Source organism: Ictidomys tridecemlineatus, chromosome 14, assembly GCF_052094955.1.
Source record: "Ictidomys tridecemlineatus isolate mIctTri1 chromosome 14, mIctTri1.hap1, whole genome shotgun sequence".
Classification (NCBI taxonomy): domain Eukaryota; kingdom Metazoa; phylum Chordata; class Mammalia; order Rodentia; family Sciuridae; genus Ictidomys; species Ictidomys tridecemlineatus.
The window spans coordinates 19,638,867-19,665,831 of record NC_135490.1 but is presented as its reverse complement, the minus strand read 5'-3'; the positions used below and the strand labels follow the sequence as shown (position 1 = coordinate 19,665,831).

General features: G+C 32.3%; 1 protein-coding gene across 2 annotated transcripts in view; it reads left to right on the top strand.

The window, feature by feature from the left end:
* The window catches only part of Spock3 (SPARC (osteonectin), cwcv and kazal like domains proteoglycan 3), a 405,155-nt gene that overhangs the window by 254,977 nt on the left and 123,213 nt on the right, over positions 1 to 26,965 (top strand). For both annotated transcript variants that reach the window (XM_078030963.1, XM_078030962.1), the window contains exon 5: positions 23,751 to 23,874. In XM_078030963.1, coding sequence (XP_077887089.1) covers positions 23,751 to 23,874 — 124 coding nt within the window. The remainder of the gene's footprint in view (positions 1 to 23,750; positions 23,875 to 26,965) is intronic.

Below are 26,965 nucleotides of genomic sequence, written 5' to 3'. Positions count from 1 at the left end.
ATATCATTTTTCCTACTTAAAAGAAATATGACTTTTTTGGAATATTATGATGAATACTCTGGTTTTGAACTATTTTAAATAGGACTAAGGGCATTGGATAGGAGCAATTTATAAACCGGTTCTATTGAGTATTTACTGAGCTCTATATAATATATATTCCTGAACTACTGGTTTTCCACAGACATGTTTTGTCTAATAAATAACTCCTTCCTTCAGATTCCAGCTCAGATATCCTTTCCCATCACAGAATTACAGTATCCTTCCTTGTATGGTCAGAGTCACAATTTTACACTGACTTAGATTTTTATATAATTCACAATTGTTTCCCACTCTACACTTTTCTTTAAGAAGGATAAAATTCTTGTGATACTTGCTTTTTATTGCTTTTTGTTATTACTGTGTTTATGCCAGCTTCTTTTATTCCCAACATTTTGCATAATTCACTTTGCACAGTAAATAGTAGATATGCATTTTGTGAAAGAATGAAAAAGAAAAGAATGAATCTATCTTATGGGTATGCATCAGCCCTTACCTACATCCTCCAAGTAAGGTTTTGCAATCTGTTTTCATTTCTTTCAAGGCTAACAAAAGATTAGTTTCCAATTACTTTGCATTACTAAAATGTTTCTTGTCTTTCTCAGGGTACTTTTAGAATCAGAATGAATACAGGTTCCACTTTTTATGGCAGCCTTGGATGGAAGTGCCTTTTAACTATATTTTATACATATAGATTATAATACTCACATTATATGTTTTATAGGACTTTAAGAGAGTCTCTCTATCTGCCCCCCAACCTCTCATCAGACACATAGTAGGTACCCAATAAATACCAGTACCATTTATCTTGACCACTGAGATATTTGCCCTTGAATACTAGCAGTTCATTGCTTGGAATTCTTTTCTTCCTTGACATGTGCAATATTAACCTATATGAGTACCATTTTCATTTAAGTGGAATGTAGTTAACTACTACTATTGTATTGTACTTATAACTGACACACGTGTTTTCTAGCCTTTTAGTTTTCCACTTTTATTCTCTCATCTCCTAAATATGAATATGTCTCATATGCATATATCACCCTTCTTTATTCTCTTTTTCTCATGCTCTTATATTTTCCCTAGATTTCCTTTGTGTTCAAAGCTGAAGCCATTGACTTTATATTTCTTACCTTAAATTTGAAAGTTTCATACTTATGATGACTTACGTGTTCAAATTACAAACTTGTAATTTCCTGCTCAACATTTTTTACCAGGTTGATCATCACCATCTGAAATACAAAATGTCTACAACAACTAAGTAATTTTAAACCTATAGTTCTTACCTTTTCTATTTAATTTTTTTAGAAACAAAATTTTACATTCCCCAAATGAAAGAATATTCTCATTCATTAACTTTAACAAAACCACATTATATACATATATAACACAGGAAATTCACTTTTATGTATATATAGAGACTGTCAATCAAAACAAAATAAGTAAACAAGTGAAATGAAGATCAGTAGAGGAAGAATAGTCTGAGGGAGGGAATAGTGGAGAAGAATGTGATTGATATCAAATTCTATGCATGTATCTTTTGACAAAATGAACCCAACTACTATGTGTAACTATACTTTTCTAAATTTTAATAAAGAAAATTCTTATTCCTTTACCTACTCAACCAATAATTACGTCAATGTTCCATTCACAAGTATCTTTAAGTCTGCCTCTTTCTTACAGTTTCCTCAGCTTCTGTGTTGGTACCATCATTTATTTGGAGTTCAGCAATTCTTTCCTTAACAGCATTATCCTTCTGCCATCTTCATGTACTAATCTTTCAAAGTCCCCTTCTTCTAACCAATTTTTAAAAAAGTTCTGTTCAAAACTATGAACTCACAATTCTTCATGGAAAAGTCTTGAAACATCTTTACCTAATTCCAATTATTCCTCCCACTGAGATTCCCACCACTTCCTGGATTAAACAAAAGACTCTTTCAGCCAAAGTAGAACAACCACAGTTACGAAACAATTTTTACGAGAAATATACTCTTCCTATATACGTATTACACATTGTTCACAGCTTGATCAAATCCCACGTTGTGTAGGAGTCTCCATTCAAATGCTGGTGAAAGGTCACTTTTTTATTTTCTAATTCCAGAAATTTTATCATTACACTCATGTGCTCCTTAGCACTGAAGATCATTAGAATTATTTTCCATGCCCATTTGCTATGGGATAATCTCTGTGACTTCAGCTCTTTTAAACACTTTTGCCTGTGAAGGTCCTTACTGAAGTTTATATTAAAAGTCTGCCCTTTGTGGAGATCAATACAGCTATTTTGGGTTATTAAATAAATCTCAAATAATTATCATACTATATCCTTTAACTACAATGGAATTAACTAAAAGTAATTAATGAAAGAAGTAGCTAGAAAAATTCCTAAATATTTTTATTTTATACAGTATTCTTTTAAATAGATCATTATCAATGAAAACCACAACTAAGTTTGGAAAATATTTTTAACAGAACAGTATTAAAAAGATCTAATATCAGACTACAAATACATTTATGTTCTAGCTAAATTTTTGTTAATGGGAAACATATATCCCTTAAAGTATATATATTAGGAATAAGAAATGATGAAAAACTGCATTCCAAGTGCTCAGTTTTAAAATTTAAAGAATAAGAAAACTAAAATTGGCATTTTGATGACAAAAATCTCCCAACATATTATATCTTATTTATAAAACATACATCAACTTTAAAGGAGTTCATTGGTGATATTCTGAAAGATGCTTTGTTTAAAATCAAGGCTCATTTCAAAGATAAAATGCATTTTTTTTTTGTACTGGGAGTTGAACTCAGGGACATTCAGCCACTGAGCAATATCTCCAGCCCTATCTATCTTACATTTTATTTAGAGACAGCATGTTACTTAGTTGCTTAGAGCATCATTTTTGCTAATGCTGACTTTAAACTCCCTATCCTCCTGCCTCAGCCTCCTCAGCTGCTGGGATTGCAGAGACCAGCAGATAAAATTAATATTTTAGTTCATGCTGGCTTGTCATTATAGTTTTGCTAAGTTTTCATGCCATTGGAGTTAGAGCTTAGCCTGCACTTGACTGGAAATGTGAGGTTCTGGGACAATGCCTGAACAATGAGACAAGGAAAGTCTACATTATGACTGAAGATTAGTATCCAAGAAAATGTTCCTTCTTTATCAAAGTCATGCAGCTTGCCAATATTTCCAAGATAATGAAACATCTTTTAGTGGACATTGTTTAGAACATCTTTGTGTCTTTTTCACAAATTGTGAATTTATTAAACATTGGAAAGTTAAAATGCAGTGAATTAATACATTTTCAGGCTTATTTCTGTGATTCAGAGTGTGGTTGTACCCACAAAATCTGAAAGCAAAGGTGATTCTCCAGAAACAATAATAGTAATGCATATGAAATTTGCGAAACTCAAATTGGCAACAGTTAGGAGACTACAATTCAGATTATCTTTTGCTATGCTATTGTATTCCCGGATTGACTTTAAATGGGTTTGTTCAGGGTGTGGAGGTGATGAGACAGGAAGTGAATAAAAGATCTAAAAGACCAACAGAGGGTGGGAAGACCCAATAGAAATGGAGAGGGTGCAACAAGCAGATTCCTGACACTTTTCTGAATAATTACTATTGAGAACCTGATTCTGAATCTCCTTTCTATTTGTTTGCTTGTTTGTGGGATTGAAATCAGGAGCACTCAACCACTGAGCCACATCCCCAGCACTATTTTTTTTTTTTTGACATTTTACTTAGAGACAGTTAACACTGATTTGCTTAATTTTGTGTCACTGCTGAGGATAGCTTTGAATTTGTGATCCTTCTGACTTAGCCTCCAAAGTTGCTGAGATTCCAGGAGCACACCACTTCACACGCCCCCCTCCTTTCTTTTTAGAAGGGCTTACAGCCTTGAAGGATGTCACTCCTTCCTAAGTCAGAATCAAAAATACACCATGTTATAAATATAAAACAAATAAATTTTTCATTAAAAATAAACATAGTATAAATTGAATGTTCTGATCAATAAAGCAGCTGAAGGTGAAGAAAAGATAACAAGTAAAGCCAGTTATTCATACTTTTTAAATATATATTTTTGAGCATTTAAATATTTAGGACTATTCTTGTCAGAGGGCATATAGCTCTGAATAATATGCACAAATATTTTTTCTAAAAGAACTTATACTGTGGATAACTGATGATAAATAAAATTAATATCCAGGGGATTCAAAAGTAAATATTAAGTAATGTAAATTTTTCTTTACATAGACCAATAAATTTCTTTAAAATAATATTCCCTTTGTAGTACTAAAGACATTCAAAGGTTTTCTTGCTCCTAGTACATCTAAGCTAGAAGTGAATACAGAAAGTCCTGTGTGTATATATTCATGTATCTATAAGAAGGGCAGAGTAAGACATGAAAGGAATTCCTAAAACAGCAAGTTGAGTATTTTCGGCAAATGGCAAGTTGACACATTTGTAATATTTAGTGATGAATCTAATTAGAAACTGTTTTATATTTAAAACAAGTTTTAAAAGTGATTTTAGCAATTTAAAAATCAAAATATATTTGAGGGCAAAGATAAATTGTTCTCATGAAGGCACATGTCTTTTAGGATAATGTATGTCAACTTTCTTGTCTATGCTTCATCTTATGATCACTTGACAGGAAATGCAAATGTTTTCCATAAGTGCCATCTATGTAAATCTAAGTGTCTGACCTTTTCATAGTGCAACAATTTTCTTTTTAGTCATTTCTCTTTGATTTATCTTCTATCACGAAAGGTTGCTTTTTATTTCTTTTTAACATTTTTATGGTGCTAGTAGAATTATTAAATAGCTGTCAATCAAATTGTGGATATCCTTGCCCCTTTTAACAAGGAGAGAATATTAAATAGAATTTCTATAATTTCATAAGAATATCTCTTTTAGACATACAAACACTTATTTCTTTTAATAAGAGAAGAAAATATAACCAATGTTGATGTTTTAAACATCCTACACACACCGCACAGACATTAAAAGGAATGTTGAAGGGCTGGGGTAGTGGCCCAGAGGAAGAGCATTCACCTAGCTTGTATGAGGCCCTTGGTTGGATCCTGAGCACCACATACAAATAAACAAAATAAAGGTATTGTGTCCACCTACAACAATAAATTAATTAATTAAAAAAGGAATGTTGACAAATTTTATATTTATAAACTTTTGTTGCTCTCTCTCCCACCAAAGCTTTGAGATAAAAAGTTATTTTATTTATAATTTATGGCTTTTATTATTATTCTCTTGACAGTGTTTTTCATATAGAATGCATGTTTAATTTTAATGAGGTCCTGGTTATCAATTCTTTGATGGACTCTGCCTTTGTGTTTTATCTTTGTGTCTTTGCCAAGCCTAACATCAAGTAGATTTTCTCTTATGTTATTTCCTAGGAGTTAATAGTTTTGAGCTGTATATTTGGGTCTGATGTCCATTTTGAGATACCTCTTGTGAAGGGTGTAAGATTCAAGTTACTTTTTGATGTAAGATCTACTTATTCATTCATTCATTCATTCATTCATTCATTCATTCATTCTGAATATTTAATTGTCCCAGCACAATTTGTTTAAAAGACTATACTTTAAATATTTAATTACTTCTGCTCCTTTGTTAAAGGTCAGTTGACTATATTTATGTGGATCTGTTTCTTGGTTCCCTATTTTATTAATCCATTTGTCTAAATAAACAATTTACTAATACCACATTTTGTTGATTCCTTAGTTTTATCTAAGTCTTGAAGTCAGTAGTGTCAGTCTTTCATCTTTGTTTATGTCCTCCAATATATTTTGGGGGGTATTCTTGTTTTATTTTTATTTTTTTTCTCCATTTAAACCTTGGAATCAGTTTTTCAATGTCTAAAAAAACAACTTGTGAGGACTCTGATTGGGATTGCATAGAATCTACAGATTGATTGGAGAAGAACTGGCATCTTGACAATATTGAATATTTATGTTCATGACTATGAAATATCTCTCCATTAATTTATTTCCTCTGAGTTCATTCATCAAAATTTTGGTTGTTGTTTTCTTCATGTTTTGTCCTGCTAATCCTGCTTAAAGTAACCCCAAAATTGGCAGCAAGGGAATTCCCACAAGGACTGATAAATACTGTGAACAAGGGACCCATTGGGATTCCAAACCAGGAAGAACTAACCTCCAGAATAATCAGTCCAAAACATTTATTAGGGGAAATTTACAGAGAATTGCAGCTTAGCCTCATGACTGACAGTGAGTAAAAAAAGGATGTTCCGTCGTCTAGATGCATCCATAGTGAGGAGGTCAGATCGTGGAGTTTATATGATGGCTTGAGAAATTTTTTGTTCAAGGCTGGGGCCGGCTTTCTTCTTTCATTGTTGTATTTTGGACAAAATTCTAAACAAATTTATTTGTGTCTATGAACCTACAAGGTCACAGCTTGAGCTCAGATTTTCTTGGAAAAACTTGAAGATGGCTGAGTCACACACAGAATGGTCAAGATACTCTGAGATTTTCTATCAGGACACAGAAAGACAGCTCAAGCAACAGGGAGAGACTATATCTCATATAGATCTTATGAATATTTGGTTAGATGCATACTGAGTAATTACATTTTGTGGGGTGCTAATGTAAAATTCCATTATATTTAAAATTTAAATCCCACTCATTCATTGCAGACAAATAGGAAAATAATTGACTTTTATATATTAATCCTACCCTAGAACTGGTATATTGGTTCCTGGAGTTTTATTGTTGTTAAGATACATTTGGATTTTCTATATAATCATGTCATCTGCGAGCAAAATAAATTCATTTTATTTTATTCTCTCATGCTATAGAATTATCTAGAATTTCCAATAAAATGTTAAAGGAACTTTTTTAATATAATATGATTAGTCAGAATTAAAAAAATAGAACATCATTAGGATAAGTTAATCTTTAATCCAACAGAAGTTTATAAATTTCATTATTATGTAGAATATAAACCTTAAGTAGAATGTAACTTAATTATTCCTTAGCATTTATTTCTTTATATCTAATTTCTTGCTATCCCAATTTATATTGATTTTGAAAATATTTTTTAAAGTCCTGTTTAACACAAATAGAAAATATGTTTATGGGACAATGATGTAAATTAACTAGCAATTGAAAAAAATCAAATCAGAATTATGCGGAAAAAATACTTGATTTTGTTGAAACACAGTAGTGAATGAAACAATGTTGTGTAGTTCTCATTGATGAATTTTAAAATTATCTTTTAAAATTAATTATAGAGGTCACTCACCATTCAATTGCTGCTTGTATATTTTTTGCTTTGGGACTTGAAATAATGAAATATGCATTGAACACAAACGTGGCAATAACTATGAAGAGAATTTCAGTTCACTGCTTATAAGTTATTTCAGTATATGAGGATCTCTTTTAAAATTTTGTAAGCTGTTGTCTGTGAATGCTTGGAAGCTATGGAGTTGTAAGGCGTGCACATTTTGCATACCGAGTATGCATTGCTTATGTCATTTTAAAAACTTACCATGAGTAATGAATGATAAGTCACTGTTGTCATTATGCAATTGCTTAATGAGCAAAAAAGTATGACTCATCAAATGGAAACCCAGGGAGGATTGCTTTTTGTTTTGCTTTGCTTTGCTTCATTTTTTTTGTTCTATTTAAAAAAAAATTATGGAATATTTTTACTACTCAAAGTTGTATAGCACTCTCACAGAAGGAAGTCTCTAGAACCTTTCAGTGCTACAGCTGGGCATAGTTAAACCCACATTATCTAGCTGAACTTATTTAAAGCCTTTTCCTCATAATTTGCAGTTATGAAATATACACTTTATGTTTTTTTAGGGAACCTACTGCATGCTGCCACAGGGCACAGTTCTTTTGAGGGACTTAAGCACAGCAAAGCTTGAAAATAAATCATTCTAAAGGTTTTGTACCTGATGAAAATGCTGAATCTAGACAGGCACTCCCTTTCTTGCCTTTGTATGTTAAATAGGATTGTTACTCTTCTGAAAACAATCCAGAGGGTCTTTTGTGCAGAGTTTGACTATACAGTTCACTAGTTACTACAATCAAACAAGAGAACCTGGGAATTTTTCTTGTCTGAAAATCATCGTCATTTAATCACCTACTGCTAGTTTCTCCAGATTCACATTTAGAGGAAGAGGTCAATGTCACAGGGTAAGGGCAAAAATTAAAACTTCTCTTACTCTCAGTAGAGTTATATGGAGATGAAAGCAACCTTTTAAAATAGGCTCAAAGATAGACGCCTGAAAACGAACAGGTCATCAGACAAAATGGATTACAAACCTACCCACAAAATTATTTGAAATGAGATCTGGAGAATAGAGCTTGAGAGAAATGCCAGTAGTGACATTTTGTTGTTTTTGTTGTTGTTAAAAAATGCATAATTGTCCTCACATCCTTGAGAAGACTGATGCTCAGCAGAGGTGTCCAGGTGAGCTAGGTGGCTGGGTGTGCTGACATGCTCCTAAGAACTAGCAGGATTCCCCCAGTTATTCAACGGGAAACTCAATGAATAATTCATAAACTGCTTTTTAACTTCTTGTCATGTTCTATATTTAGTAAAGCTCCACCATTTATGCAACATCTGTGTTTCATTCCAGTCTAAGGGTGTGTAAAATTTAGCTTCACCAAGAGATTATTATGTCATCCTTTATTTTTTCATGATGACAGTGATAGATGTGCTATTCAAACAATAATCTTTATATAAGAAATTCTCTGAGCTTTCAGAAAAGCCTATCTACTAATCATTCACTCAAGTGGTTCTGTAAATTTATGTCTGTAACTTGCAGTAGGAAAGGTAATTTGATTTTCCATTAGGATATAGAATAGATATATTTGCATACTTGTTTAAAGTGAGTTGTAACACAAAATGAAAATGAAAAGCCTTCTTCCCAAAACAAAAACAAAACCAAAATGGAGCAAATGTAATGCTTTCGTATGATTCCCATTAGTTACCTTAAGGCAGAATGAACTTTGAAACTTTTTCATCTTGCAGGTTAAAAATTTCACAAGCACTTGACTTCAATGTGTATTTTGTTGAGGATTACATTTTTATTGATTTCCTCACACTTTCAATCCCCAGATAGCAATTTTATGCTTAATGAACTATAAGCTAAAAAAATGTAAAGAATTTACTCAAGCACTATTTTTAAAATTTTATTTATTGAGGTGCTAGGGATTGAACATAAGGCCACATGCATGCTAGGAAAGAGCTCAACCACTGAGCTGCACCCCAAGTCTCAGTAATTTTATTTTAAATAAATGAAGTCTGACTTGAAATCAAGAAGTATAGAAAATATTTTCTATTGTTTTCTTTTTTGGGGGGGAGGCTGTAACTGGGGATTGAACTCAGGGGCACTCGGCCACTGAACCACATCCCCAGCCCTATTTTTGTATTTCATTTGAGGCAGGGTCTCACTGAGTTGCATAGTGCCTTGCCATTGCTGAGGCTGGCTTTGTACTTGTGATCCTCCTGTCTGAGCCTCCCAAGCTGATGGCATTACAGGCATATAGCACCACACTCGGTTTATTTTTTCATTTTTTAACTGTGTTAAAGTGCAATATATTTTAGATATTATGTTAAGATTGCTCCACATATTTACATGATTTCTGGTAGTACTAAGTTATAACAAATTGAAAAAAATTTTAGTGATCTGACCTATTGTATACACATATTAAACTGAGAAAGATATTTTGGGGTCAGGGAGGACTTTCTTCCTTGTTGATTCAGGAAAGAAAGTGCTTACTGTTCTGTAGCCTTACTTCTTCCTAAAACAGCGGAAAAAACAAACAAAAAAACAAATATTAGACTTGGGGACAGCATACTGATAACATTCTGGTTTTATAGAAACTGAAGAGCTAAGAATGTTTTTTAAATATTCAATATAGTAGGGTGTGATAAAAAGTAAGTAATATTTGGTGGCATCTCAAAATTATATGAATTAAATTTCAGCATCCATGAAAGTTTTATTGGAACACAGCTATGATCATTGGTTTACATATTATCTATTCAATAAACATGCCTATAGAGTTCCCTTCTCTGCAATTGTCATAATAATGTATAAACATACATCTTGATCCATATTTATTTCTAATGAATACTGAGGGAGAGGACTACCATTCAGTTATATGTAGTCTGATTCTAGAAAGTGATTTCAAGGAATCTAGGAATACCCAAATTTTAGACACATGTGCAATGAAAAATAATGTAAATAAGTCAATACTTACCCTGCACTGGAGCTTCACATACAACCTCCATGCATGCCAATCGGTTTAGCAATAACCCATGGAACATGATTTTACATAAGCTAGGGTGCATAAATAATATACAAAAAGCATCAAAAGAAGATAAACCAGAAGCTTTCTCTATTTCCTGAAAGGCAAAATCCAAATTAATCCAGGCATGCATTTGATCAAACAAATGCTAAAGATACCACATAAAAGAGAGCACAAAAATGTAACTATAGGATCCAAAGTTGATAACAGAGCTGTACTAGAATATGTTACTTATTTGGTCATCCCTTCAATATAGGGAGACAGTGACCAATTCTTTTGAGAGAGAGCATCTTCCAGGCCAGTTTAGCATAGAAACCTACACACCTGGACCCCAAAACCTTTATTCTTCCCACCAATTCTACCAGTCAGTAAAGTAACACTGAACATGATAAATTATCAGTCATCTTTCTGCACTGTGTCCAGGTTGTTAGTGGGGCAGTTATAAACTTATAAGCTACTCTGTATTTCATGACTATCAGTGGGACAGAAAAACAGAAGGGTAAGAGGCACTGTGTTATTTTTCAAAGAAACCTATAGGTCCAACGATTTTATTATACTAAAAAAAGTCATATGAGGAACCCAAAACAAAACAAAACGAAAACTACAGCAAATTAATAATGTTATTAAAATAAGTAAAGCATTTAAAAGAAGCCTATATAAACCACTCTCACCCTTACAGATATGAAAAGACAATTTTTAATTTCCTGATTGCTTGCTTCCTAAATGAGTCATGGGAAGCATGCTAAGTATTCCAAAACACAAGGCTGAAAAGGATCCTTGGTAGACTAAACCAACTGAAGGAGACTATATAAAATGCTTTGTCATGTTCCTTTAGGTTATGACATCAAATAATTGTTAGGAACAAAAAGACTTTTGTTTGAATCCAGAGCCAAGTCTATTATTTTTATTTTATTCTAAGTGATGAGGTTTTATATGAAAACTAATGACATTTAACAAGGACTTAATTGACAAAGTATTTATAAAACATTTATAATTATGCAATAGAATTTCTTCTGAGTGGGCATGAAGTTAACTAAATAATAGTCATTGTTAGTGCTTGAACCAGGAAATTTAGTTTCCTTCTCTCCTTTCTTCCTTCTTCCTTCCTTTACTTATTTATTCAGTGATTTTATTGAATACTTACTTAATGCCGGGTTCAGAGAAACATACTGGAGAACAATGATTTATGATTTAAACAGTGAAGACAGGGCTGGAGGTAAGCCTTAGTGATAGAGTGCCGTCAAGCATTCATAAGGTCCTAGGCTTGACTCCCACTACCAATAATACAAAAAAAAATGGCAAAATGATATTATAGAGAGAGGGGAGAGCATTCAGGATAGTTTTGGAAAATATTGGATAGCAAAGAACAAAAACACAATTAACTATCATGAGAAGAAAGCCAAGAAACAACACTCGGTAAATCCAATTTTTGTTATACTGCAATGGCTTCTCTGCTGTCAACCCTGGATGCTCCTGAGCCTGTATCTAGCCCTAGGCTATTATATTAAGCCTGTCTTCTCACCACTCTGATTCAACTTTCTCCCAGTGACCACTACTACTGAATGCACAAAGAGAAGAACAACCCACGGGTTCCATCCTCTATTCTTCTATCAGTAAAACATATAAGCAAAAGACAAGTGTTCATGTCATGGACATTTAGTTTTTGTTAGTAGAAAATGGGGATTTTATTGTTTTCCACTCATCATTACTATAACACTGATACAGTCTATGACACACATAAAAAATAAAATTGATTATCTAATTCACTGAGAAAATGAGATGAATGTGAAATACAATGGATAGTAAATCTAGAGCTTTAGGTTTGTTATTGTTGTATTGTTTTTCCTAAAAGAGAAATGAATTATATCTGACTGTTTCCATGAGTAAGCAAAACATGCATTTTTTTTGCAGAAGAGGAAAGCTAGCTCAAGGTGGTGCCTGAGTCCCAAAGTATCACTGTGACCAACCGTACAGCCTCCTTTCAGATGTAAAGGAGCGGGTTAGGGGAGGCAAAGGGCAAAACGCACCAAACGGATGGTTTCATGAATGGGCTTAGTTAAGGCATCTTTCTAATCCTGACTTCCTTCCTGAAGTTTCTTTGTTGTGAGAAAGGTGAAATCTCTTTTTACCAGGTGTGTTCTCTGAAATGAGCTAAATGGAAGCCCTCAAATTTTTATGCCCTCACCTTTTTTCCATAATTGACAAATGTTATCTTATTTACTATTAGAAGGAATATTACCATAGGTGGGAAAAATGCGATTAAAGTTCCTCAGAAGAGGAAGTTTTTCCTGGATTATCAGGGTGAGCTCTAAATACTATCATATGTATTTTTATAAGAGAGAGACAGAAAATTCTGATGGAGATGCACAGAGAAGAAGAGGATATGAAATGCAGCAAAGATAGAAAGATAAGGCCATAAGCCAAGGAATACAGATAACTCCCAGAAGCTGGAAGAGGCAGGGGACACATGGTCTCCTGGAACCCCCAGAGAGACTGTGCTCCTGCCAACATCTTGACTTCAGTCCTATGACACTGCTCTCAGACTTTGATGCTCCAGAACTTTGGGAGATTAAACTTCTGTTAGAATCAGCAAGTTTTGGGTAATCTAATGTAGCAGACATAGGAAACCAATGCACTCTACAATCTTAAGACACTATTTCTGGAAGCATGATCTAATCAAAGGAAAGGCAGGAATGTAATTGGGCAAACTGCACAGAAAGCAAAATAGTATGGCCACTCCAGAGGATGCGGCAGTTAAATCCAATTTGTGTACAATCTCATGCTATGATTCCAATGACATCTTTTACTGCCCAGCTGCTTTCTGCTTGCCTGTGAATGGTGAGGCTCAACATAAGGTGAGAGATATTTTTAGGCTGTTGAACGTAGCCTATTCTCTAAGTGGCTCCATTATCTCCCAAACTTTAGAGCTAGGAGAAATGGCAGAAGTAAGCAAGAAAAGAACATTAAGCACAGGCCTTAATGATTTGATCAATGTCACAGGAGCAAGATAGAGACTCAGAATTAGAGAAGTGTGAATATACCTTGCATCAAATGGGAAAAAAAAAACTATAGGGGTGATCATTATAATAAAGGAATATGAGGGACACCATATGTTAGTGCATATATGCTTGGGGAGTCAGAAAATATTTTGCAAAAGAAATGATATCCGTGTTAGGACTTGAAAGAGTTGGTGAGATAGGCAATAGATTGTCCAGACCTCTTCCTGGACCACAACAAAACCCTACTCTAAGCTACATTTATCTTTTTGTTTACAAATAAATTTCAGTTCCATGAATTCAGAGACTCTTTCCCCCTATATTCTTCAGATTGTAAAATAGTTCCTGAACACATAATAGGTATATTCATGACTTATTAGATAGGGTGAGTAAGTATTCTTGGTAGGTTAGAAAATAAGACTTGTGATAAATAAAAGTAATAAAAATGCTTTTGAAGGTCTTTTTTCATGAACTTTTATGTATGGTACAAGTTTTTGAGATAACATTTCTTGAAGATCGACCCTCCATGTTGCAAATATGACATTACTTGGATGACACTGGAGATTCAACATATGCTTGAAAGTATATATATTTCAGGATGGGAAACAAATAAAATCTAGTAGAGAGAAAAATTCCATAGAGTAAAAAAATAGGCTTTTTGTTTAATTTTAATAATTAGCTGTAAACTTGAAATATATACTATACTATCAGAGCTAATTCATCCTGAAGGTTTTATACTCTTAAGCTTATAAATCACACACAAGCAAAACATGGTTGTTCCATTCTCCTTTTTATTTTTGTAAACTTCTTTTTCCAATAAAGCAAGAAATGAGTTAAGAATTATGACTTCCATGAAGAGAGTACATGAAGGAAAAGCTATGTTTTTCTTCCCTGAACTTTGGTTGGCCTTTAATAACTGTTTTCTTAAATAAAATGCAGCATTTAATGGCTCAATGCTTCTGTTAAAGCTGTCAGGCCTGTTTCTTGAAGATGAGCTAAAACATTTCCTTCTGTTTATAAATGAACAAAAATGAAAAGAATGTTTGATCAAGACATATTTTGAGATACAAAAAAAAATATTTTGAATGTTCAAACAGAATATTTTCTCATGACTTTTGAGAAATGGTCCCTTGTTAATTATTTTCTTTTAGGTAGAATATTATTTCCTTTATAAGTTATGTGTCTGTCACTGTTATTTTTTAAATGTGCATGTATTTTTCCAAATATAGAATCTCTCTGGTCTTTAAGAATCACACATTTGTTTTTTTGTGAACATCTTTTATGAGTTTGTAGTTTGATTGGTGTTGGTGCCAGAGAGCTCCTTAAGGTTAAGTTGTTAACACAATTAATGGTTGAAAACTTGCTCTCCTTGGAAACATTCATGACTGAAAAATCTGAGGAAGTTTCTAATTCTTATTTTAAATACAATAAGTTGGACTTAGTGACTATTCTTATATGTTCAAATCAGGAATGAAAACACATCTGGCATTCAATAAGTGAAACAATCAATGCATTGTCCATTAGTCATTTTACAGATTCCCAAGTGAGAATCAAATGCATGATGTTATATTATCAATTTCACTTTATGTAAGTTTTACATTTAATTAGCCAGATGTATTATTAGACAATACTTTTTAGTGGTGGTGGAATTGTTAAAGTAAAATTTGGGATAATAATTTTGTTATTTTTTTACTTGTAATACTAATCTAGAAAATATAAAATATTTGAAATGTGGTTTTCCTAAACATTTAAATTCTTATGTGGACATTCATGACAAGAAACATGAATGGTGAAATGAAAACAGTGCCACTTAAAATCCAAATCTGCGAATTATAAACCACAGAAGCTTAAGGAAAGTCATTCATTTCCCTAATATATATATATATGAAAATCTAACCATAAATTTGTGGATCAATTCCTAAAATACTGCTTTAGAATATTTATTGTCTTGAAACTAAGAGTAACTTTCTTTTAAAATTTAATTTTTATTGTAAACTATTGATGCATAAAATCACAGAAGAAAAATATAATCGCATGTCTTGAAGTACAATAAAAAAGCAAACCTTTGTGAATTGTCTACCCAACTTAAGAAAATGCACTATGATACTTGAATATCACATTGCCTTTCATAAACTTAACATGGATTAAGTACCTTAAGTACCTCTACAAACCATTTTTTCAAAGGATTCCAGTGTACATGGATATAAAATATTCCTCTTATTGAAGATGTCTAGCCATTTCTTCCCTTTTCACAGAGAAAATCCTTATCAATCAGCAAACAAATTTCCGTAACAACCAATTTACCAGAAAAGTTTGATTCAATTCAGTTCTTTAGGTCCAAACATTAAAGGGAAAACATGAAATATCTTTTGACGAAAGATGTAGTTATATATTCTTTTCTCCTTTTCTCTGTAATTCAACACATTTGCAAAAATGTTTGATTTAAAAGCATTTTTCCTTGTAGTATTTCTCTATTCTCAAAAGGCAAAGTACTTTGACTTTTATTATGCCAATAAATAAACAGAACACTTAAGTTTTTGCTATACATTTATTCCCATTTTGGTATATGATGGCTTTTAAATATCTTTTTTTAATATTTATTTTTTAGTTTTAGGTGGACACAATATCCTTGTTTTATTTTTATGTGGTGCTGAGAATCGAACCCAGTGCCTCACGCATGCTAGGTGGATGCACTACCACTTGAGCCACATCTCCAGCCCCATACATTTATTTTGTTTATTTACTTTTATGTGGTGCTGAGGATCGAACCCAGGACCTTGCACATGCTAGGCCAGCAGTCTGCCGCTGAGCAACAACCCCAGATCTGCACCCTCCCCCCGCAGCCTTTAAATATCTTAAGTAACATATTTTATGATTTTACTTTCCTTATTTCCAGTGGACAATGTGGTAGAAACTCACATAATGGGTTCTTTCCAGTTTTTGTGTTTATTTAAAATTTGTCTCTAATTCCTTTTTGTAATTGTTGCTCTTGCTACATTATAATTGTACATAATAGTGAGATTCATTTTGCCATTTAAGTATGTGGAAATACATAATTTGATCAATTTCCCTCCCCAGTACCTTCCCTCCTCCCTCCATCTGATCCCTGTGCTCTACTCTTCTGATCTGCCTTATATTATTAAGATATGCTCTCTCTCTCTCTCTCTCTCTCTATATATATATATATATATATATATATACACACACTCACACAAACACATACACACAGTGGGTTTCACTGTATTATATTCATACATACACATGGCATAAATGGTAGATTTTGCTTCAAAACCGTAACTTTTTAACATGTATTCCAAGGACTTGAATTGTGTATAGCTATTATTCTGGCAATTAGTTGTTCATACATAGGATATGAATTTCCAATATGTTGCCACATAATTTGTTGGAAAGAGATTTATGGATACTCCTAGTCCACAAATGCACTGATTCTTTATATCTTATACAGTAAGTATACTTTGCAGTGGAACACACATTTTCCATGGTTTCATTAAAAATATCTTTATTTATTAAAATATTATTTGGAATTAAATATGTAGAAACAACAGTAGGGATTAGATTCCTGTAATCTGCCTTTGATATCATCTGCATTTTTTATATTTCAAACCTGCATTACTCCTTCAATCCACCGAGGGTCAGATTGAACAGATATAGCAATACAATCATGTCATTTGTAGTTGTCTATTTTGAAATTTTGAAATTATTGATGTTATCACAAATTATGACTATCCTTACCATTTAAAAAACTATTTATTTAACAGGGTATATATTTAAGTATCATTATCACCTTTTCATAATTCAAATCTCTTGATGATGATAACATAACTTTCAGATAAGTTCAGTGAAATCTTCTTTGATAGAAAATTTCCCTCACTAAAGGGCTTGTCATATTAAGATCTACATACAGAAACAACAAAACATGATATAAATGTAATTTCAACTGTATTGTTTCTTAGTAACAATATAACTATGCGAATATCTTTAATGATATGTTCAAAGAAAGAGGTACTCATTATAAATTGACCACTACTCTTTAAACTATAAACACTAATGTTTAATAGCTTATTACCTCTGTGAAGCAGGTACTCTAAATCACCACTTACTTTTGCTCCTTGATAATATTGCTAGATCCTGTTACCTAGTCTGGTAAGCATAGTTGATGTTTAAAATATATCATTACAACCAGTTATTAGGATGTATTCAATTTAAATTAGGAATGGTACCTTTTAACAATTATTTCTACCACTATGTTTTAAAATATGTCTAGACATGGGCTTTTTAAGTGAATCTTTATTCTTCATAGAATATATAAAGCAAGTAATGTTTTTTATTCATATTATTGATATACTATGTCAACTTATTATATAGTATTTGTTGTTTTATAGCCACATTGCTCATAATACTCCCTAGCATAATGTTTTTCATATTTGAAGTAATTGTTATCACTAAAATTGTCATAATTTATACTATTGTGTTTCAATACTCAAATTACTGACATCTAGAAGACATAAATCATTTAAAATATGTAGTAGCTGCTGTAGTTTCAAACAAATTCAACATTCATATAAATTTGCTTGTTTTTCCCCATACAAGATAATTGACTGCACTCTGTGAATCCCATCTGTCCTTTCCTAAGACCCATGGCAAGAAGCAGTGAGGGTGGCCTTCTTTTCTAAAGAGCTACAGCCAGTAGGGAATGAAACATGACTAGCCAGTCCTATTTTAAAACAGAACTCTTCCACAACTCTGTCAGAATTTAACAAACCAACTGCCTAAAGGAAATGAAATGTTAGGCATATTGAGTGGACAAAAAATGTACCAAGTTGCCACCGGTTGAGAAATGTACAGACTCTCTCTTGACTTGAAGGCTGTTTTATTGAATTATAGGCAAATTCTTGCATTGGAGCAAAGTCAATAAGAATTAAGTTAATATTGCCATACATAGAAATGAGGAAATATATCTAAGAAATTATGACTTATATGCTAATGTTTTCCTTTTAAGTTAAATACATGAAACATAATTTGACATTTTATTCTTTTTTGCATTTTTTGCCTGGAAAACTAAGAATTTCTAATACATGAAGTCATATTCAGGAATTGAAAGTTTTAGGAAAATATGCTTATGTATATTTATATATATATGTATATTTGTATTTATAGTATATAAACATACTATATTATTTATCATGATTTATTGGCATGGTTTCTTGAAATTGTAACCTAAGTGTTAAGTGTCATCTATTTTTTTTAGGTACACTTTCACAGAAATCATGCCTTCTTAAACATGATCATGTTTTCATCTTCTCACTTTCTTTAGTTATCATATGACAGAATTTCCTCCATGTCTGTCATTTACTACCTATAAATGGCCAAGCTTTGCAACTTTTGCATTCCTAGAAATTTCTTGTTCCAGGCAACCTCATCCTTTATGCCATAATGATACATTCATTTTACTTGGTAACACTGCCTCAAATTCTGAAATCAACATATGGACAATATGCACCATTTGTGCTCCTGAATTTGTTGAGTGTCTTCATGAAAATAATTTTGTTAAAGATTCATGGGTTGCTCAAGATTTAATGATTCATAATGATGAAGCCTATCATTTCCACTGAAGAAATTTACACCCATGACAAGTTACTGAATTGTCATGACTGATTAATGACATGGTTCTATGTGAAACTAATCAACTTGGGATGAGGTTGTATTTTTTTTTCCTTTTAATCATTTTGGTAACATCATTTATCCTGTTTGCACAATTGATAGAAACTCCAAAATATGGATGCTTCTTTAAAATTATGTTGTTAAAATGCACAACACGATTAACTGAACAGAAACTGAGTAGACCTTAATTGAGCAAACAGGTGTAGCGGTGATTAACATTGTACTTATTAGAGAAATTAGAAATTGTTGTTTTTCATATGATTCTGATGTGGGAGATCTATACTAGAGTATAGAACAGTCTAGAGTAAAAAATGAATAAGAAATACAAGGTGATGGTTCAGTTAATAAGCAGATAATGTGACTCTACTCCCTGGAAAAGAGATGTGTAGAAAAACGACACCAGTGGATTAAATTTCTGTTTGTCATTTTAAATTTTCAGCAATTAGAAATAAAACGACAGTTATATTGGTAGGAAAATAACTTAGTTCTCTGCATGATGAAATTTAAAAAGGAAATTTTGAGGAAAATATACCCTGACTTTGTTTATCATGTATTTTTACTTAGTGTTTAATTTCCCTGGGTTCTAATTACATTTTTTATCCTTTTTGCTTCTTAAGGGAAATATGGGCATATCTACAATGCAATTAGAAACTCAATAGATTTTTAGCTTGAATTGTAAAGCAAAGTCTCCTTTATTAATAGTTCTTTGGAAGGTATATGTTTCACAGTTGCTCTTGGAAGAGTTTTTCCGAAATATATTGAGAATTTTTCAGTCGTCTTGAATTTTATATGTCATGAATGGAAACAAATTATATTACCCATTACCCTATCAGATAATAATTCAAAATAATTAATAGCAAGTGACCCTTGGTATTTTTTAAAAAATTAGACTTATACCCAATGGTTAAGAGGTATTTTTTATATCTGAAATATTAGACGAAATGTACAGAAATGTTCTTGCTAGATCTAGTTTTTTCACCTGTCATTTCTCTGTTCCCAGTTGCCAGGCAACCATTCTGATAGCTTGCATCAACTTACCTTATCCTAAGCATGTTCCTTTGCCTGTCTTGGCCTGACATCATCTCTGTCTTAGAAACACATTGCTGTCCCTAAAGTAGGAACTTTGAAATACACTTAAAAACCAACAACAAAAGATGAACTTCACTTACGTACAATTACATGTGTTTATATATTACATAAAATAAATACAGAGATATTATATCAGAAATTTTTAACTATGACCTTCTTCTACAAAAATTGATCTTCCCGAGAACAGAATATTTCAATTAATAAAATAGTAAATAACGTTAATTCTGAAAAACACACCTGATGCTAAACTAAACAAATTCTGAGTCACAAGATACTTTTCTGATAAAAGGAATCTTGAAATGCAAAAATTTATTCTATGATGAACAGAGATACATATAATTGGACAAGTGAAGTACTTCACAGAACTGAAGTCACAAATATCTACAATGTCGGCAACCTGCATATCTTCCTATGGCTAAGTCTTCAGCTAAGGCTCTCTGACCTCTGTCATTAGAAATTATCAGTTACTCAGAACCTCTTAACTCCCCCACACCCCTCCCTTTTTCTAAGAAGTTTCCTCATTGCTTTGCTAGTGAAGAAGAAACACAGGGAACTGCTGTCCCAGAGGCTATGATTCTGCCCATCAGGAGAAATGGGGATTTGTTGTTTGTTTTAATATGTTTTTAGTTGTAGATGAATACAATATATTTCTTTGTTTATTATTTATTTATTTGTTTGTTTGTTTATTTATTTATTTTTATGTGGTGCTCTACCACTGAGCCCCAGCCTTAGCCTCTCTTAAGACCTTTTTAATGGAACACTTTATTTGCCCAAGTGTCTGCTGCATTATATTGTTAGGTTTTTTTTCCTATCAATGATGAATTATAAGTTTTTTTTCACTTATAAAAGCCTTGTTTCATCAATTATTGGTATTTTGTTCTTTGAAATAATGAAGATAATCTTATTTTTGTATGTATACTGATTTTACCAGTACATTGTTAAATGGTACATTTGTTAAAGTATTTTTTATTTAAGTAATAAGATTGTTAGAAATGTTTGTTTTTCTCCACTAATTTCAACTTGAAATTAAAACACTTTTAAAATGCCTTTAATTTTAAAAAATTTGGAAAAAAGCATTTTTTATACTGCTCTTTATTGTACTGAAATGTAATCTGATTCATTGAAAAGGGAATGTAATTAATTTTTTCATGTGTGATGTACCAGTCTTGAGATGATTTAAGAACACATAAAAACTATAAAATTTAGAACTTCAGATTTCAAATTTAGGTCCTAGTTTTCTAAACTATTGTGCTAAAGTGGAAATCTGCTCTATCAAAATCATCCTTGGATGACAAAATATTAAGCATTTTAGGATTGATTAACCATAATAAAAACTGCATGATTTATTCTTCTTTATATAGTATGAATTATATTCATTAAACACAAATTCTTAATAATTTAATGTCATCTAATGTTCTATTTATTTTAAAATAAGCATAACTACATATTCTGTTTAGGCAATGTTATAGTTTGCCATAACATTCAACTGAAATGTAAATATATGCATACTCTGATCTTGATGATTATAGTTCACTTGAGAAAATCCTCATCAGGAGCAAAACTACACAAAAACCTCATCATTTTTAGTGATCTATTTTAAGAATCTGAAAAAGTTTCTCTCTTTTCAACAAGGGTGACCTCAAACAGATCAAGAATAAATAAGCTTGTTTTACCTCATAACTTTCTTGACAAGTACATTATAATTTCACTGTTTAAGATCTGTTCAATGTTAAATATTTCTAGTAAATCTTGCAATTAAAAAATTATTTCTGTATATATTTATTCTTTGAAATAAATGATAAAGATTTTCTAGTAAGTCATCCAAACATATATTTATAAAAGAAGGTCATTATTATAACAATTTTTTAGTTTCCGTACTTCATGAGGATTTTTAAGGTTGATACATTAGGAAAGGGGACAAAAAGGCAAATTCAAAAGGATACATAAACAATTCTATATGCATCTCTGATTTATTATTATGGTTGTATTTGATTCTAATAAAATGTTTTTCATTGATGAGAAACCCAAACTTGGCCAGGCGCAGTGGCACACGCCTGTAGTCCCAGCAATTAGAGAGGCAAAGGCAGGAGTATTACGAGTTCAAAGCCAGCCTCAGCAAAAGTGAGGTGCTAAATAACTCATAAGACTATTTCTATTTAAAAATACAAAATAGAGCTGGGGTGTGGCTCTGTGGTCGAGTGCCCCTGAGTTCAATTCCTGGTACCAAAAAAAAAAAAAAAAAACACTTTCCCTAATGTATCTGGAGAGAAAATAATTTTGCCTAATATTATACCTTATTTTGATTACACAAAATAAAAACAGTGCCCATAGAAAGTTTAATTTTTCCATCCCCCCTTGCTGAAGTTCTGGAATTTGAATCTTAAAGGGCATAGAATAGCCCAGTTTTTCCAGTAATTATTTTAATTCCCATTAGGATTTTATGTCAATTATTTAATCAGGAATGAGAGTCTGGCTATTTTTTCCCATTGTTTCTACTATGAAATGAATTCTGAAGCTGTGAAAGGTTGTAATATGATTTATTTAAGAATTATTTACAATGTTTAAATGAAGGAATATACTTGGAACTCTGGTAGACTTCATAAAAAGTTTTTTGGAAGTGGAGGAAGAGCTTCAAATGTCTTAATGCCCATTTAAATTTTAGCAAATTTTAAACTTATAAACATTTTTCCCTAAATGAAACACCCTACCCCCCCATGCTTCTGAAATAGTATTTTGAGACATCTTTGGGAACACTTTTTATAGATTTAACTTCTGGAAAATATAAGAAAAAGCTGAAAAAGAGTCTTATTCTCATCAAATTATACTCTCTCCATAGGTATTTATTAATGAGGGAGTGCTAATTAACTCTAAATAGTCAATGTTTTGATACAGAGTCTCCATCCCATTTCTTCTTGGTTTTAAGCCCTCTCTATTTTTGTGTAAATTATTCACACAAATAGCAGAGGAATAACACAGATGAATTCAAGCAAAGACACAAACACTTGCAGGAGAGGATGGTTTTACCCAAGTTATTTTAGATCAAAGCCTAATGGATCCATTTTGAGAAATTCTACACAATAAAAGGGGGTTTGTTATCACTAAACCTACTAATTTAGTTCTCTAAATATGGATAGGTGCTGGAAAATTGTAGTACTTTATTACTATTTTCTCTAAAAGTAAGCTGCTCTTATTTTCAAGCACCCAGTAAATTAGATGTTTCTTTTTTTTTTTTTTTCACAATATTCCTAAGGGAATACAAAGGGCAGCTTTAAAGAAAGTGCCATATGCATGAGTCCTGTATTGCTGAAAAAGTGTTGCTTCTGCTTCTGGGGTTATTGAAAATACATTTCACAGCTATAGATTAAAAGGAAAGAATCTACTCAATGAAATACAGCTATTGTCTGTGTGTAACCAGCAAAAGATTTTTAAGGCGAGGTTTTCTTAGATACAAATATTGAAATGTGAAACAAAGTTATAATGAAGAACACTGCAGAGATGAATATAATGAGAATGAGAATACAGTTTACTGATTCTGTTTTTCAAGAGTTGATAAGGAAGAAAATCCATGTTAATAGAAATGTATTTGTAAAATTAAATGAACTAAGTGTGGTTGCTTTCTTTCTTCTTTCTTTTTAACAGTATGAAAGAAGTAGGGGTAGGCCATAAGCAGTGGAGGGGTCTCACGTCATCCACCTGCAAGCAGTGTCCAGTGATCTACACCAGTCCTGTCTGTGGTTCAGATGGCCATACCTACTCCTCTCAGGTAAAAACAAATAGTTCCTTAAGGGGGGCTTAATATGTTTAATTTTGAGTTTAGATTCCACTGGGGACACCTTATAATATGCTATATTATTTTAATTACATTTTTTTGAAAAAATCTTAATTTTTAAATGTGTCCTGAGTGTTTTGGGTAAACAGTTGTAAGAGGTATTGCCCTGTGTCTGTCTGCTAAAGTTTTAAGGTGCACATAGAAAAGTAGCTATTGTTAAAAGAGGGAATGGGTGTTTCTGGGTCTTCTCAACATGCCTTGGATCTTGGTGAATGTAGTGTGGTGCAGGACCTCAGCTTTGTGTGTTTACAAAATTCATATTGTTAGTACCAGGGAGAATGAACCTAATTACATTATCAAAGCCCGCATAAAATGACGAGTAAATTACAAAAACTTATTAAGTTACAATGAAGGATAGAGGTTGTGATATCCAAACTGGTAGGCAGAGCTACATGGGAAGCAAATTTTAATCCTAACTTTACGAAAATTGATGGCTGAATAAATTGAATCAGTGGATTTATTGAATGATTTTTTTTCTGGAATCCAGCTAAGACAACTCTATGTATTTCTTTGCTTTAGAAATACAGTATATATTCCAAAAGTGCCGATATGTTTGTGCCAAAGATGTCATTATCCCTAGAAAGTGCTAATCGTATCTGTTTGGAACTGCTTTTAGGATAGTCCTGACAGATGGTCCTTCCTCTTATAACTTGATTTTGCCTTTACACCAATTTGCCATCATAGATGATTTCCATAGGTCTGAGACTATGTTGGAGGATTTGTTTGATGATTCCTATTTTTTTAACCTTTATTTTGTTTATTTAGTTTTATGTGGTGCTAAGGATCAAATTCAGTGCCTCACACATACTAGGCAAGTCCCTTGTTCTTGGATAGGCAGAATTAATATTATCAAGATAACCATACTACCAAAAGCATTATATAGATTTAATGTAATTAAGTTGCATTAAATTGCAATTAAATTGCATTATACAGATTTAGTTCCAAATTCCAATGACATTCCTCATAGAAAGAGGAAAAGTAGTCATGAAATTCATCTGGAAAACCAGACCCAGAATAGCTGAAGTAATTCTTAGCAAGAAGAATGAAGCACGTGGCATCACTATACCAGACCTTAAACTATACTATGGAGGAATAGTAACAAAAACAGCATGGTATTGGCTACAAAATAGACTGGTAGACCAATGGTACAGAATAGAGGACACAGAGACAAGCCCATATAATTACAGTTATCTTTCATTAGACAGAGGCATCAAAAATATACACTGGAGAAAAGATAGCCTTTTCAACAAATAGGGCTGGGAAAACTGGAAATCCATATGCAACAAAATGAAATTAAACCCCTATCTCTCACCATGCACAAGACTCAACTCAAAGTGGATCAAGGACCTAGGAATTAAACCAGAGACCCTGCATCTAATAGAAGAAAAAGTAGGCCCAAATCTCCATCATATCAGATTAGGCTCCTACTTCCTTAACAAGACTCCTATAGTGCAAGAATTAAAATCAAGAATTAATAAATGGGATAGATTCAAACTAAAAAGCTTCTTCTCAGCTAAAGAAACAATATCAGTGATGTGTATAGACAGCATACAGTTTGTGAGCAAATTTTTATCACTTGCATATCAGATAGGGCACTAATATCTGGGGTATATAAAGAACTCAAAATGATAATCATTATGTCATTAAGTGATTAAACTCAGTTCTCATAAATTCATTTGTGGTTAAGTAAATTTATTCTTGTATATTTCCAGTTCCATAAGGTACTCCATTGTTCGCCATGTGTACTAGGCACACAGTGAAGCCTTAGCTTACAAATAAAGTGTTTCTATCAATGTTGTTCCTAAAATTGATTTTCAACATAATCTATATTTGATATTTATTTACATGTGTCATTTTCAGTAAATGCTTTATTTATACAGAAAGATTAAAAATATGGTTAGAATGAATACATGGCTCTTCAGAAACCTCAAATCATCATCTTTATTGTTGCCCATACAAATTTAACTTGGCCACTTTTGCACTTTGAACCACCCATTCTCCTCTTAATTGTTTTCACTGACACCAGGAAAGGGGAAGTGCATAAAACAATAAAATTAAACAGAACTCTTAGCCTCACAAGAAATTATATTAAATTCTTGTTACTGTTTTTAAGTTTGTTGTTATTGAAATTCAAATTAGGACTTCCAGGGTTTTGTTTTTTTTTCCCCCTTAAAGAGAAAGTATTGCTCTAGGCTATTTAAACTAGATCAAGACCAAAGATCACAGAGGCATGCCTTCTTGAAAAGGTCATTTTATGTTTTTCAACATTCACTATGTTTGAACAACTCTTGGGGCTTTTTATTTATTTCATGGTAATGGTGAGCTCCAAATCCTATGCTGACTCTGATGATCAACTGAACCCCCAATGACATTATTAATCTGGAAGCTGAGTAGCCCTGAGATGGTACAAGTTGTCCAGAAGACAGATACTTTGAGTCCTGGATGTCAGACACTATAGGCAGGTTGGAATATCAGTTTCATTCTTATTCATGTTTCTGTATTTTGGACCCCCCCCCCAAGTTTATTTATTTCAGTTAAATGACAAGACTAGGGCATAATTTTTAAAAATGTCTGTTTTTTTTTTTCACAATGTGACCAATTTGAATATTATTTGATCACAGTTCAAACTCAAACTTGTTAGCTTTTCTAGAGGCTCAGCAAAATAAAAATTTCATACACTACAAGACAATGAACAGATAAAAAAACTATGAAAATATAGGTTGAAAAAATATTGGAAAATTTGTGATTTTTATAAGAAATATTTTTGTAATATCATCTTTTATTACTCTTAAGAGAAATTATTGACTTTTGTGGGAAGAATGCTTAGTCTTTTTAAAAGAGCCAATGATTGTTGAAATTTTAAAAATTTAGCAATGTCAGAAAAAAATGAAAATATAACTGTTCAAGTTTATTTGAGAGGTACTCATTCTTGAAATTGACACAAAATGAAGGTTTTTGTTTCTTTGCTTCAGGCAAAGTCTATTTTGATTGTATGTTAAGCTTCGTTAAGAGAGAGAAATTTTCC